The sequence below is a fragment of the Periplaneta americana genome, chromosome 16 (genome assembly GCF_040183065.1).
Source record: "Periplaneta americana isolate PAMFEO1 chromosome 16, P.americana_PAMFEO1_priV1, whole genome shotgun sequence".
NCBI classification, from domain to species: Eukaryota; Metazoa; Arthropoda; class Insecta; order Blattodea; family Blattidae; genus Periplaneta; species Periplaneta americana.
In genome coordinates, this window is record NC_091132.1 from 164,401,227 (window position 1) to 164,417,883 (window position 16,657).

The 16,657-nt window shown below is 37.5% G+C and overlaps 1 protein-coding gene and 1 non-coding gene across 13 annotated transcripts in view; one reads left to right on the plus strand and one right to left on the minus strand.

Annotated features, from left to right (window-relative positions):
• The window catches only part of LOC138691746 (zinc finger protein 729-like), a 50,395-nt gene that overhangs the window by 21,551 nt on the left and 12,187 nt on the right, over window positions 1-16,657 (minus strand). For 5 of the 12 annotated variants that reach the window (XM_069814078.1, XM_069814079.1, XM_069814075.1 and 2 more), the window contains one exon: window positions 4,603-7,879. The exons of the other annotated variants lie outside the window; for them this stretch is intronic. In XM_069814078.1, coding sequence (XP_069670179.1) covers window positions 6,844-7,879 — 1,036 coding nt within the window. In that variant the 3' untranslated portion in view covers window positions 4,603-6,843. Of the gene's footprint in view, window positions 1-4,602; window positions 7,880-16,657 lie in introns of those variants that run through there. 12 annotated transcript variants of the gene reach the window in all.
• On the plus strand, window positions 4,542-4,618 carry TRNAC-GCA (transfer RNA cysteine (anticodon GCA)). The gene has a single exon. It is a non-coding gene; the product is annotated as a tRNA-Cys (tRNA).

Consider the following 16,657-nt stretch of genomic DNA (forward strand, 5'->3'; position numbering starts at 1 on the left):
GAGGTACAGTATTATTCCGTCTCTCCCTACGAAACAAACTCAGGCCATCACATTGCATTTTCAATTTATAGTGAACAGTACGTACACGGTTTTCCATTGTGACATGGTGGACAAAATCCAGGAGCTCTCACTAGAATCATTCAATTGGTACGAAAATATAATACAGGGGTTCAGGCATCATTCTGCACTTGAGTTTAACAAAATGATATTACAACCGTCCAGCAAGTCGATCGTCATTTGAAGAAACTAGTAGTACAAAATACGCAAAATAGGAATGACTGAAAAATCCTACTGGATTCAAGCGCAGTATCTGAAACGGAAAAAATTTTCGCACCTGCTTAGGCATCGAACATTTATAAACTGCTCCTAAAGATGGAATCCGGATCAGCAACAGCACTGAAAATGATATATCGGCAAATGAATGTTGTAGAGGGTTAATACTTCATAAAATTGTAGGCAACGTAAAAAGTGTCACTGTTTTACAATAACAGATGATGAATAGAGATGAGAATTTCATGTACTATAATATCCCAAAATATGCATGTATTCATACACTACCAAATTATGAAACATGCACCATCAAGCGAGAAATACATTAAAATATGCGTTTTCTTTTTTGTTCCAAATTTCTTATTTCACTTAATTTTTTTTTTTTTTTTTTGCACAATTAGCAACTAACAACATTTCTAAATTGCTTTCTGTGAATTTCCAGCGTTTGTCAGTCAGTATGTTTTTGGAGGCAGAGAATGACCTCTTTACATCACAAGAAGTTATGGATGCAAACTTGAATGAAACTTTCTCTGTTATTTAGTTTTTTTTTTTCCTTCTTCAATCGTGATTCCTTTAACTAAAGGAAGGTACATAAAAATCGAGAAACTGGGATGTCCACTCAAAAACCATTAAAACATCCATTTAAAATTAATATAATTTATATTATATGTATGATTAAGTTAAGTGCTTAAGTATGCATTATGCATATTTTTATCCCCAAAACATGCAAATGTGCACGGGAAAAGTACACATATTTGGAACCGGAAAGTAATGAAATGGGTAAGTACTAAGTTTGAGCTATGCCCTATGTTTCTATAAAAACATGCATTTGCACGGAAATCTCGTCTCTAGTGATGAGACATCTTACGAAAGTATATTTGAGCAATTGACAGTGTGCATTATGTATTTAGATTCGCAATGTAATACAGTAAGTGGTCCACACCTGTGGAGTAAGTCAGCGCGTCTGGCTGCGAAACCAGGTGGCCCAGGTTCGAATCCCGGTCGGAACAAGCTACCTGGTTGAGGTATCTTCCCGGGTTTTCCCTCAACCAAATACGAGCAAATGCTGAGTAACTTTCGGTGTTGGACCCCGGACTCATTTCACCGGCATTATCACCTTCATATCATTCAGACGCTAAATAATATAGATGTTGATACAGCGTCGTAAAATAACCCAATAAAATAAAATAAAATACAGTAAGGGAAGGAAGCTATTGTAGGTATAGTAAATGATAATGACTTAATGGGAGAACAAACTCCACACTAACATGATAGAGGTACCAATATGACATTGATTTATCAGGTATTTCTACATTTACGAAGCTGCTAAGTCAATCTGACGGATCGTTAACATTTTCTATTATTTTATCTTTTATAAATCACATAGTTTTTCTCACAATGTCTTCCTAATAGGCAATGGAACTCAGATTGTCTAGCCACTAGAATGGCACATTCCTTTAATATTATATTTACCTCATCTTTGAAATTACCGAATCCAAAATATACGTCTTTGTTCTAAAACAATTTTCCTTTTCAATTGAAATATACTTTTCATCAACAACACAAAATTCATCAGCTGCAATTCAATTCCTGAACCAAACCATAGTAACGGCTTTGTTTTAGTACTTACAATTAAAAATTCTTACCAATTTTTTAATATTGTTTTTACAAAATTATAAGCTTACAAAACCAACTCACGAGCTAGAAATCTCCACACTTTATAAAGATAATACATTTCTTCAAATTATTTTTACTACTTAGACCTACCCTTTCTATCTCTTTTGAAAGTCATACATTCACTATTGCTCTTGTGTGTAGCCTAAAATTAGTACCTTTGTTTACAACTTTCATAGTCTGGCACCAGACATCTCAAACGCTCTTTATACAGCAAAACTGATCCTTGGTTTTTCGATACTTTTTCTGATCCTATTAATTTCCCTGTATTTTCACTATGATTGTTACAACATTCTTCTTCCATCACCTTTTTGACACTTTTTATCATTAATGCACCCGCAAAATGATTTTGTGCGAGATCGTGCGTATTTGTTTGGTTTCCGCACAAAACCAATCCGCGGTAAGTCTAAAATTCCACATTCAGTATATCCAACCTAACACACATAACAATTTCCCTCTTCTTACCGCTTAAGTAACATATTGATTTTACTGCTTTAGGCTTCTAACATATTATTTTTAGAGACGTTCAATATAGTAATAATTATAAACTGGAAACTTACCACTCCAATTTCACCTAAATTGCACTGTTAATTATTGCTTTTAAATATTTGCAAAAGTTAAGTAAACTCTACAACTCCACTAAAGTTCCTGGATTCGTGATGCAAGTAACATTAAGGAAGCCGTGAAAAAATCAACAAGATTCCAGATGCCGATGTTATTATTGCAATATGTTATATAAAGAATATTGTTAAAATATTAAAATGAAAAATAAATCATTACATAACCTTACCGCTTGTTTTAAGTTCGCATTTATGAACTGGGGGAAAAAAAATTCAGACGTATATCACGGCTTGCTGGAGTATAGTAAACACAGAAAACATTTTAAAGCAACAATGTTGAAGATAAATATTTTTTGTTATACAAATTTGCCGTCATTGAACAGAAACCAAGATTGAGATTTCATTGCAACTAATTAGAAATTCCTCTTTCAGGTATGTACTAAACGATCTTCGCACAAAATAATGTACAATACATGAGCGGTATGTTTTCTTTCAATTCTCGGAAATTAAAAAAGCTCAACTACGTTTCGCTTTTTCAAACTTTTCCTGGAACATAAAAACTTCAACATACCGCTCTTGTAACGCATATTACTATTATTACGACTCTCACATTTTTTCCTACGAGCAGAGTGGCCAGTTCCTTTCTTAATCCATTCCATACATCACTGACTGGTAATATATTTCACAAATCATACTTCAGATGTATACTAACAATTGCTTTTCCTCTGACATAAATCATCAAGTCAGATGTACAGGCTGATAATACATATACATATCAGTCAGAATCTCAATCTGAGGCACAAGTGTCTGGTATAATGTTACCAAAGCTTGGGCGGATGTAACTCAATATTTTCAAACTTGTAACTTCTTCGATTGTTCAAAACCGTACTGTAGCACTAAGATATTCATACAGTATTACTGCTTTACTTATTTTATTTTCTTGTCTCTCAATATGTGGAATCACAATTTTAATGTGACTAGCACCGATCCCTTCGATGATTATTTTCTTCCGCATTTTTTCATTAAACTTATAACAAAACCAAATTCAGCAATGCTAATTTCTGTAAGTCCGCCCGTGTTTATTTTTTATAACTCACCATAAGACAATCTAACACTGTAGGCCTACAGGGAAAATAATCGAGAACCATAACTGTGTGTCGCAGGCCTAAAGAGAGCATGGCTTTTGAGGACTGGAAGACGAATATTCCTACAGAAATAGAACTAGAATGACTTGTGGCCTGTGTCTACCTGCATGTCTTTCAGATGTCGAGAAAGGAAGAGACATTCACCACAAACAACGCAGTCTTACCTATTCTCACCCGCATATATGTTTATATGATAGTTAAGGTGTCGTGAAAAGAAAAACGTATCCCACAGCCATCACAACTAAACTTCTCACTTGTGTGTACGTGTTCATGCTTCCTTAAGCTGGGTCCACACTATATAACAAAACACGTTATATAACAAAGTTATATAACTTGTTTTATTGCCATTAAGTACGAGAAAAATTCGTACTGGCACCGGGAATCGAACCCAGGACCTCACAGCTGTGCGCGCTGAGTGCTCTTAACCAACTGAGCCATGCCGGGACACGATCCACGACGCCGGCCGAACTCCTCTCGTAGTATTATGTTACGGCCTTACTACCTGCATTTAAGACGATACACGTCATATATATACAGGAGCGCATATTATATGACTTTATGGCCATATTCAACAACAGTTTCTGAAAACTGCATATTACATGACTAGTGTGAACTAGTCAGTTTGTTTTATTACCATCTAGTTCATGCTAGTCATGTAACATGCAATGAGGTGGGCGAGACCTCATTCATATTCGATACATGTATAATGTTAACAGTTTTCAGAAACTGTTGTTCAATATGGCTATAAAGTCATATAATATGCGCTCCTGTATATATATATATATATATATATATATATATATATATATATGACGTGTAGCGTCTTAAATGCAGGTAGTAAGGCCGTAACATAATACTACGAGAGGAGTTCGGCCGGCGTCGCGGATCGTGTTCCGGCATGGCTCAGTTGGTTAAGAGCACTCAGCGTGCACAGCTGAGAGGTCCTGGGTTCGATTCCCGGTGCCGGTACGAATTTTTCTCGTACTTAATGGTAATAAAACAAACTGACTAGTTCACACTAGTCATGTAATATGCAATGAGGTGGGCGAGACCTCATTCATATTCGATACATATATAACTTGTTGCAGAAAAAGGAAGAAAATGTTATATAACATGATTTTTTTGTGTGATATAGCAAGTTATATGTTATCCATCGGGTGTCGGTAAAGATCAAAGGATGTTACAAAACATCGTTATAGAACATGTTTGCGCATCCTGTAACTTGTTATAAAACACACCTCCTGCACAAAAAGGTACGAGCTGAGTCTCGCTGGAATCATCACGTCATGTGTTTTGCATTATTGCGTAGAATCTTGTATGCATTCCCTGTGCGCTTGGCGTAATTATTCATCTGTGTTGCGAAGTCAACTTGGCATAATGTAGTGAAATAAGACTGCAACTTAAGAGTTAATTGAGCTGTAAAGAGAAAAACGGGTATTATGGTATCCGCGACTGATATGGGCTACAAAGACAAATAAAAAGCATGACGCATGGGCTAAATTGGGTGTTAATATGAAAATGGATGTGCAAGAGGATGAAAAGAAAATGAGAATTCATATTGGTCAGTTCTAGATAGAATTAAAAAAAGTGGATATGGAGCAAACGCTCACTACAAATCAAAATGGGTGTACTTCAAGATGCTCTTGTTTTTAAGAGACAAAATGAGTCAGTGGTAGCTTCACATACAATAGCACACTCTTGGATATGCTCCGCTTGGGGAATTTGAACAAATAGCTTGAAATTTTGTAGGAATCTCCACCTGGAAGAAATCTTAAAGTAACCGTTTCTCTCGCCAGTATTGCATCTCGAAATGAAGTGTCTTTCTTACTTATCTTATATCCGATCACGTTTATAAGATATTCAAAATCAGAACTGATCGTTCTGGCAAAGTTCTTGAAAATTCCATCACATCAAAGTTCTTCTGCCAAGGAATCACTAGCATCTCTCTTAACATCTGCTAAAAGGTTACTTCTACTTTATTGTTTTATAGTTTATAAAGATGGTCGCACCCAACATTATCGTTTACAAGGCCTACTACTTCCTGCCAGAATCACACAAGTAGCAGCAGCAGCATCTGCCCTCGACGCCATTTTCAAACGTGACATTTATTTCATTTATAGAGTTATATAATTTGTTACAAGAATGTTATTTTGATACCAAAACAAATATAACATATAGCAAGTTAAAGAAATATCTTGCATACAAAGTCAGTTATATAACGTGTTTTGTTATATAGTGTAGACCCACTTTACACTTTCCAAACGAGAAAAATGTTTGGCCCACACATCACTTCTCACCTGTGATTCGGCTTGCTTGCTTTTTACAATTCACTAACCATGATATATCCTCTTCACCTGTGAACACTGCATGCTATTTTAGATTTTCAAACCCAGAAAATACTTCTCCTATAACTTATTACGGGTGTGTACAAGAGCATCATTTTTATCTAACATATTGAGCCTTGGCCTTCTCACATATTACGAACTTTATTGACTTCTTAACCGTGTGAGTGCTTCTTTAAAATATCAGAATTCTTGAACCCCAAAAATTTGTATCTCACAAACATAACAATTTTATATGTCATAAGGCTGTATGCACGCTCACAATTTTAATGATTAATAGATTGTAAAACTTTTTCCCACATATATGCTATCAAAACGGAATAGTTTGTCGCGCGTGTACTTGTCCATATCCCTTCAAATTATTGGATTTCGAAAATTTTTCATACGTATGGCAACTCAATTCTTTCTGGACTATGTATATACTTTGTCCAAAACATGACGGCCTTCCCTTACACCCTTGACCACTTAGCTGTAGGAACGTGGTCAGTTGCAAGATTTTCAAGTCTTTGCCATATTATAATTGACCCACGCACCTAAGCAATGAGGACAGAACAGGGGTTTATCAGGGTTTACCAAATACAGGAAGAGAGGCCATATGTGTTGCATAAAAGTATGGCCTTCATGATCTTTCTCATGGCTAGATATCGAAAATATTTTTCTGCATAGAACACATTTGATTTCTTCCCCCTTAATGGACGATAGCATGCCTTTTAAATTACCACACACTCCGAAATTTCTATTCTCATATATCACAAATAAATGTGTTCACTATTGTGCATACAAGTGAATGATTTTTCAGATATCAGATTCCGAAAAATTCGTTCGACATTTATAACATGTGAACGGCTTCTACTATGTGTGCAACAGTGAATGCCTTTTTAAACGACCAAATTGCGAAAATTTCTTTCTACATATATCGCAACTGAATGCTTTCTCCCTTGTGTGTACGACTACATGTCTTTTCAGATTACGGCTTTGCAAAAAATTTTTTCCACACACATCACAACTGAATGGCTTCTCCCCTGTATGTATGAGTTGGTGCTTTTTAAGATTACTAAATCGGGAAAATTTATATCCACATATATCGCAACTGAATGGCTTCTCCCCTGTGTGTACGAGTGCGTGATCTTTAAGATGACCAATTTGGGAAAATATCTTACCACATATATCACAATTGAAAGACTTCTCCCCTGTGTGAACCAGTGAGTGCTTCTTAAGCGAACCAGATTGCCAGAATTTCTTTCCACATATATCACACCTGAATGCCTTCTCCCCTGTGTGCACAAGAGCGTGGTTTTTAAGATTATCAGATGCAGAAAATTTCTTTCCACATATATCACAACTGAATGGCTTCTCCCCTGTATGTGTGAGATCGTGCTTTTTAAGGTAACTAAGTCGCGAAAATTTCTTTCCACATTTATCACAACTGAATGGCTTCTCCCCAGTGTGTACCAATGAATGCCTCTTAAGTGCACCAGATTGCGAATATTTATTTCCACATATATCGCAACTGAATGGCTTCTCCCATGTGTGCAAAAGTGCATGCTTCTTTAAAGAATTAGTTTCCGAAAATTTCTGTCCACATATATCACAACACAATGCTTTCTTTCCTGTGTATACGCGAGGCAGCTTTTTAAGACTACCGGACACCGATAATTTCTTACCAGACTTATTACAATCGAATGGCTTCTGACTCAAATGTACACGTGAATCCTTTTGCAGATCATTCGATTTAGAACGTTTCTGATTGTGTAGAACAGCATGGCTTTTGAGCGTTCCCGAGTTTAAGAAGCACTTTCCACAAACATCACAGTTGTATGTCCTCTCACTTGTTTCCGAGCACTCATCGTCTTCTGTAACTCTGTCGCAGGAAGCAGGCATTCCAATGCTGTGACGAAAATGTGCTCTTAATTCAAGTAATAAAGACTAAAGCCGAAGAAATAACGAAAAACAAAACTACATCCAAAACAAATATATGATATTTACTAATTACTAAGTCATGCGAGAATATAAGTATACAATTCTACTCAAGTTAATTCTCACAAATAGTTTGTTATGTATTTTACGTCGCTTTATCTACAGCTATAGATTTCTAGCGTCTGAAAGAGTTAAAGATGATACTACTGAGTTGAATAGAGTCCTGCACAACAAGTTATCCCGTATTTTGCTCGTAATGGTTTGAGGGAGAACACCGGAAAATACTTCAAACTATAAATACTTACCATACTTTTCAACGACAACAATAAAGGAAATTTTTTCACAGTTTTATAGCAATATGCAGGTTTCACGGCGACACTTGAACTTCAATTCAAACTACAGTTGAATTCTCTCATTTCATTTTTTTAATCTCTATTTTTTTACTATAAATTTTCATTATTACAAAACATTATCTACTGTAAATTTCTGTTTATTGTAAAAAAATTTCATGCAAGACATTTTTAATGTCACAACTTAAATGTTTCTGTTTAACAATCTTTGTATTTGGCAATTATTATTATTATTATTATTATTATTATTATTATTATTATTATTTGCCTCGGTGTATTAGCTGACTACAATTAAAGTTTCACAACCACATTAATTATATATTGTGACAGCGACGTGAGATTCGAACTCACGACCAGCGTCCCGCAAGAGAGCAGATCGTGCGTGAGTCGACACGGGCTCCACGGTGCACTGTGGGACGGCGCGCGGCGGAGAGAAGAGAGGGGAAAGGGCCTACACGGCGAGGGAGTTTGCGCGCGCATCTTCTGCTTGCCTAGAGAGGCCGAGAAGTCCGTCGAAGTGAAAAAATCGCGAATTCGAACTTTCTCGGTTACGTCGCTGTGGTTATAAATTACGGACGCGAAGGAACGACAGATTCATTCATTCATGATTAGTTCAGTCAGTAAGCCAGTGAAGAGAGCAAGCCAGCCAGTCTTGTGTACCGGAGTTCGACTTGAGTGTGCGTCCGTAACTGTGTGAGCATTAGAGGACCCTGAGTTCGAGTGCAGTGGACCGCAGTTGGAGGGACCTGAGTTCGAGTGCAGTGGACCGCAGTTGGAGGGACCTTAGTTCGAGTACAATGGACTGTCTCTGAAGGTCTGTGGTTCGAGATACTGTGAACTCGAGTGACTGAGCTAGAAGAACTGTGAACATCAGAACTGACAGTTGTGATTTGTAAATAGTGCTTTGTAAATATTAGTTAAAATTCAGTTCATTGTTGTTCTCAATATTCCAAGTAAATTGTCATTGTCGTCTGTGGAGTGCAATGACGAATACTGTGTTACTGTGTGGAGAGCAAATCCTACTGTTGAGATAATAAAATTACATTATTGTTGTTGAGTTGAAATAAAATTTACAATATTTTATAATCATGCAGTAAGAATGTTACGAATAATTCGGTGAATTACTTATTCTTTTTCAACACCTGAGTCTCTTTTAATACTGTACTATACATTAGTGCGATCTAAACTCGAATATGCATCTGTAGTTTGGAACTCTAATACTAGTTCTGATTCGGCAAAACTGGAAAATATTAAAGGAAATTTATTTCATCATGTTCGTACAGATTTCTGCCTAATAACTCCGGATATAGCTATGATAAAAAAATGCGAGCACTTTAAATGTCGAAGCTTGTATGCTAGAAGTCATGATATCGATTACTTATTCCTATGTAAGATCCATAAAGGTGACATTAATTGTCAATCTTTCTTTAACAGTGCCAGTCTTAAGGACATGAGACATCACAAACTCTTCTATATTAGAAATTCTAAATCTTCCTCCCCAGTCTCGAGATGTATTAAAAATGCTAACATACATGTAGGCGGTTTCGATCTATTCAATGTATATTAAGTATTAGAACATGGCAATGTCTTTGCTGTTATTATTTGCATAATCTTTTTATACAAATTGGTAATACTCTTGTAAGAATGAACTCCTTTCCATAAAATATTATAGTATTAATAATTCTTGTAAATTAATCATTGTAATCTACGTTCATTTGTTTTTATTTCAATTATTTAATTTGTACCATACTTCATTTTATTTTATTAAATGTATCACTGTGCTGGACATTTATTGGGGAATGGCTGTTGTCCAGCACATAAATATGAATAAATCAATTATTATTATTATTATTATTATTATTATTATTATTATTATTATTATTATTATTATTATTATTATTATTATTATTACTATCATTATTATTGTTACAACCCAACAAGGATTTCAAGCCAGACTCGCTAGTTAAAATTCTATCAATTCGTACATCGATGTCATAACAATAGTTTACTTCTGATGCTTTTGAGTTATGAGGGATGATTGCTACATTTGTGTTCCTCTTATTGTTTTACTTTTGTTTAGAATGAGGATGTGTGATATGCAAAGTAATAAAATTAATTAAGTGCATGCAATTAATTTTTTTCATATTATTAATGTGCAATATAAATATAATAGTTCCGAAATCGCGTTTGTAAATGTAACGAATTACAGCACAGGTCTGAAGTTGTGCCGAAATGATTCTCAGGCCACATGACGTGCAATTTTGGATGTCTCATTGCTGTAGGGATGGCAGGTGTCAACAAAAGGGGGGATATCGCAAGTTACATTACTTCATGGCTCAGCTACAGACAACATTAGCATATTATGTCTCTGGCTCGCAGTCTTCTTAATATAAACCTGATATGTCAAGAACACGGGCAAAGTGTGTAAGAGAAATCGTTATGCAGGGCTGTATGTTGTGCAGAGAACACGTTATGTACCACAAGGTAATACTAAGCTATACATAGCCCAACTAGCATGATTTATTTCGGAAATTTATGTTTCGGCAGTCATGTTACGTAATATTTCTTTGTAGGTACCCTTAACAATAATTCTTAATGGAAATTAGTTCGCGTTATAACAAAAACAATTTTAAATATTACTATATTGTTAATGACAATGCCCATTCATTAATAAATCCGCAATACAATATGTACTCGTAACTCTTTCAATATCCGTTTAATAGTCGCATAATGAGGAATTTTTCAAAATAAAACTACAATAATTGAAATCTATCTGTCTTTTACACATACATACAAACATCTGGGTTTGTCTTTATTCGTGCAAGTTCCAATCTTCTAAATTTCTGTGATCTTCTCTAGAAATAATTCTTCTAAAACCAGTCTTGCTGGAAACTATCCTCATAATATGTGACAATATGTTACACGTGATCTTCGCCAAGTTTCTTTGGATTCATTTATGTAAAAGTTCTTCTCTCTTTATGCGTTTCGAAATATTGACGAGCGAGATGCAATTTAAACAAATAAATAATAACCACACAAAAATATATGAAATTGGTAAAAAAAAGAACAACGATACAACTTCTAGCTGGATTTTTAATATTTTAGTAAAATAATGGAATACTTATAGCACTAAATTATTTTCTTTTTTTTTTTAATCATCGATCATTTACATCGCAATCTTTTTCGCGACGTTCTTTTATTCATGGGCATTATATAGGCCTACATATAAAATCGCTGGAAATTGAATCTTTTTCAGATATGTTTTTCTACATATTATACATTTTGTCTTTCCATCATGATTGCGCCTTGAAAGCTTGACTATCCAATATTCTAGCTAAGACTGAATAATAGCTACTGCAGACTAAAATTTGTCGTGAGATTTGAGTGTCAATTAATAGTCTTCAGAAATGCACTGATATCCCTAACGTAATTTAGTCTTATAGTTAACAAAAATGGATCATATATATTATTTTAATGTACCGAAGTACATATGATATTTCCATGCAGATATTCTGCGTCATCATACGATGAAAGAGTAATGGAACGGAGAAACGAGTGCACCTCAGAACATGTGTGGACTTCAGTCTTACATTCATAGACATCTATGACGTAGTGCAGAGGGCGGCCACGTGAGGGAACCCAAGAGTTGGAACTTAAACTGAGACGATTCTGTCCGGCGCCGGAGTGTGTATCTGGTGTGGCTTAGTGGATAAAGCATCAGCACGTAGAGCTGAAAACCCGGGTTCAAATCCCAGTGCCAGAGAGAATTTTTCTCCGTTCCATTACTCTTTCATCGAAAAATGGATCAGCTTCATATAAAAGGAATCGAATAAATATGGAAAAGAGTCTATTAATTCATCCCATCGCTGCAAATTATTATAAATTATGCATTTTACAATAAAATAATCGAACAAAGATAATACATAAATATAAACGAAACTCTGTAGAGTCTCATTTCAACATATCATCGTGTTCTTTTCAGTAGATAATGTAAAGCAAGCAATCCTATGTTTCATAGAACCAGTGTACTTATGGACTGCTACCACATACCCATCTTGCGGCTAAACAGAGAAAGAGTATAGGAGTCCACAGCTGTGGAGTAACGGTTAGCGTATCTGGCCGCGAAACCAGGTGGCCCGGGTTCGAATCCCGGTCGGGACAAGTTACCTGGTTGAGGTTTTTCCGGGGTTTTTCCTCAACCCAATACGAGCAAATGCTGGGTTACTTTCGGTGCTGGACCCCGGACTCATTTCACCGGCATTATCACCTTCATTTCATTCAGACGCCAAATAACCTAGATGTTGATACAGCGTCGTAAAATAACCCAATAAAATAAAATTTAAAAAATCTTTCCATTTGTTTTTCACTGTGGTTTTACTGCAGATACGCGTAGGTTATATAGAATGGCTCTTGTATTATTCTATGTATTAAATCTTTCCATTTTTTTACTGTGCTTTTAACTGCAGATTCGCGTCGGTTTATTATATTATATTATACTTACTTACTGGCTTTTAAGGAACCCGTAGGTTCATTGCCGCCCTCACATAAGCCCGCCACTGGTCCCTATCCTGAGCAAGATTAATCCAGTCTACACCCATCATATCCTACCTCCCTCAAATCCATTTTAATATTATCTTCCCATCTACGTCTCTCGGCCTCCCCAAAGGTCTTTTTCCCTCCGGCCTCCCAACTAACATTCTATATGCATTTCTGGTGCTACATGTCCTGCCCATCTCAAACGTCTGGATTTTAGTAGTAGTAGTAGGGTTTAAGAAGGGCGCGTCAGCTACTATGGCTATTTGCGCCCTTATCTAAAATTCTTAATGTAACAAATACATAAATAATATAATAATCAGAGTGCTAAAAGAACTAAAAAGCGTTGTCACGATAAAACGAGGCACACAAATGCAGTATACATAAGGTGATTTCTACAGAATCATAAAAGTGAGCAATTCTACCACACTAGGTGGTATTCAAGACGAACAAATAAAACAATAAAACTAAGGCCACCGAGGATAACTTGTCAATCATATTTTAAAACCATAAAATTTTATAAAATATTCGGATGTATAATGTCCGAAATGTCAACAATGTAAAATCAAATATAAAACAACAAATGTAACCTCCGGATGTAAAGGGTCCGGAGGATGAGTAAAACGGATCAATAAAAAACTAAATCACCTTATCCAAACCTGTATTTGATAAAAATCTCAGAACTGCATTTGCACAATTAAAATCATTTCCAAGAGCGTCACGTAATGTCGGCCGAATTCCATATTGCCTCCGTGCATGGTCATATTTCCTGCAACGCAATAAAAAGTGTTCCACTGTAAGTGGAACATGGCACATATCGCACTCCGGCTGAGGTTCGCCACGTAGGAGATGGCTGTGTGTCAGATGACAATGGCCAATCCTCAACCGGGTGAGTAAAACCTCCTCGTGTCGCGACGCTCTTGTAGACGAATCCCAAACTCTAACAGTATTCTTTATATTTCGTAATCTGTTTCCCTCTTGTGCAGACCATTCTCCTTCCCATTGCCACCAAATTTTAGATTTCAAGTAGTTTCGAATGTCCTGCCACCTCTCGCGCCAATATACTAGAGAGCCATCTTGTGCGCCAGCCCTGGCTGCAGCATCCGCGGCCTCATTTCCTGCAATCCCTACATGGCCAGGAATCCACACTACTCCAATCTCATAATCAGAGCAAAGGAGAGTATGGAGCAGCTGCTGAGTTCTTAAGACAAGCGGATCATCACAATTAAAAGACTGCAAGGACTGGATGGCACTTAAAGAGTCGGAACAGATAAGGAATCTGCCCCGAGGTTGCCTAATTAAAAACAATAAAACTCTGTAAAAAGCATAGAGTTCAGCAGTAAAAACACTAGTATATTGGCTTAGTCTGTATTTAAATATCTCTCCATTTGTAACGAAGGAACAACCAACACAATCATTTATCCGGGATCCGTCAGTAAAAATTAATGAATAATTTGGATATCGGGATAAAAGTTCACTAAAACGAAGTCTATAAACAAAAGCTGGTGTAAAATTCTTAAAACAGCGGCTCAGACTTATATCAAACATGGGACGTCGCATAATCCACGGTGGAGTGGTGGTATACTCCAGTGTGCGGACTGATGGTAGATGTATATCCAGCTCAGAGAGCAGTTCACGAAACCGCACACCTGCTGGACGAGTTCTCCGTGGATTTTCACTGTATCGGCCGTAAAGAGACGAATGATGGAAAGAGTCGTAAGAGATGTGCTCAGGCTGCGAGCGGAGCTTAACAGCATATGAGCACAACAAAATATGACGTCGCCGATACAGTGATGGTTCTCCTGCTTCACAATACAGGCTCGCTATCCGACTGGTTCGGAAGGCCCCTGTAGCGAGTCGTATCCCATGGTGATGTACAGTATCTAAAAGACGTAATTTAGAGTTATTTGCTGAGCCATAAATAAAACACCCATAATCCAGCTTTGATCGAATAAGAGCTCGGTAAAGGCGTAAAAGCACTGTACGGTCTGCACCCCATCGGACCCCTGACAAAAGGCGTAAGATGTTTAAGGATTTCTCGCAACGCCTTCTCAAATCACGTATATGCGCCTCCCACGTTAACTTATAATCAAAGATAAGGCCCAAGAATCTCGCAGTGTCTGTATATTGCAATTCCACTCCATTCAGACGCAATTCGGGATGTGGATGTAGTCCACGTTGGTTGTAAAAGTGGACACACTGCGTCTTCTGAGTGGAGAATTTAAAGCCATTGCGAACAGCCCATTCTGATAGTACGTTGATGACCAGCTGCAAATGTCGACCGATGGACGGAAGATATCGGGAGCTGTAATATAAACTGAAGTCATCAACGTACAACAGAGAAGATACTCGGTTACCCACACAGTGGGCAATTCCATTGATCGCAATGCAGAAAAGAAGAACGCTTAATACAGAACCCTGCGGAACGCCGTTTTCTTGGAGGTGTTCGTTAGAAAGTGTGGTGCCTACTCGAACTCGGAAATACCGCTCTGCCATGAACTTCGCAATAAACGTTGGTAGATTACCACGAAGTCCCCAGTCATGCAGAGTTTGCAGAATGCCATACCGCCATGTGGTATCGTAAGCCTTTTCTAGATCAAAGAAGACCGCCACAAGATGTTCCTTCTTGAGGAAAGCATCTCTAATGGCGGTCTCTAGCCGAACAAGATGGTCTACGGCGGATCTGTGCTTACGAAAACCACATTGGATGTTAGATAATCGGTTTTCCGATTCGAGTACCCACATCAGGCGTTTGCTAATCATTCTTTCCATAACCTTGCATACGCAGCTGGTGAGAGAAATTGGTCTGTAGCTTCCAGACAAAGAAGGATCCTTCCCTGGTTTCTGGACGGGGATTACAATGGCTGAACGCCAAGCAGATGGGAACACTCCCTCAGTCCAGATTCTGTTATACATTCCCAGAAGAAAGGATTTTCCAGCAGGCGGAAGATGGCGAAGCATTTGGTTATGGATGTTATCAGGACCAGGGGAGGTGTCAGGGGATGTGTCTAGTGCCGCCTCCAGCTCCTCGGATGTGAACGGTGTATTGTAGTACTCTGTATTATCTGATATAAAATTGAGGTTTCGTTTTTCCGCAGCATCTTTGATTTTCAGAAATTCCGGGTCATAATTATTTGAGCTGCTAATCTGTGCGAACGAGGTAGCGAATATTTCTGCAATTTCTATTGGACTGGTGGTCGTTAATCCATTGCTTATTATTCCCGGAATTACAGAACTACGTTTCCCCATTATTCGGCGGACTTTGTCCCATACGATGTTAGATGGGACATTCCTTTTCATTGAATTGACGTAGTTTGTCCAGGACGTCTTCTTAGCATCGCATACAGTGCGACGAGCTTTTGCTCGAAGACGTTTAAACTGGACAAAATTTTCTTGGGTCGGATGGCGCTCAAATTGGCGTAAGGCACATCGGCGGTCTCGGATTGCATCTCTGCAGGCATCCGACCACCAGGGGACAGAGAAGCGTTTTGGCCTGCAGGACGACCGGGGGATAGATAATTCCGCTGACTTGATAACCATATTTGAGAAATGGTCTACTACGGAGTCCACACTTTCATGTCCGTTATCTTCGAATGATATGGACTCCGAAAATCCGACCCAGTCCGCCTTTTTAATAACCCAGTTTGGAGATCGAGATTCCGCAGGACGTAAAGCGGACATACGCATTCGGATGGGGTAGTGGTCACTACCATGTAGGTCGTGAATCACAGACCATTCGAAATGCGTGGACAAAACTGGGCTACAAATGGAGATATCTATCATGGAGTATGTACCATAAGCCAAGGAAAGGTGTGTTGCTTCCCCTGAATTCAGGGTAACAAGATTTAGACGGGTACATACCTCTG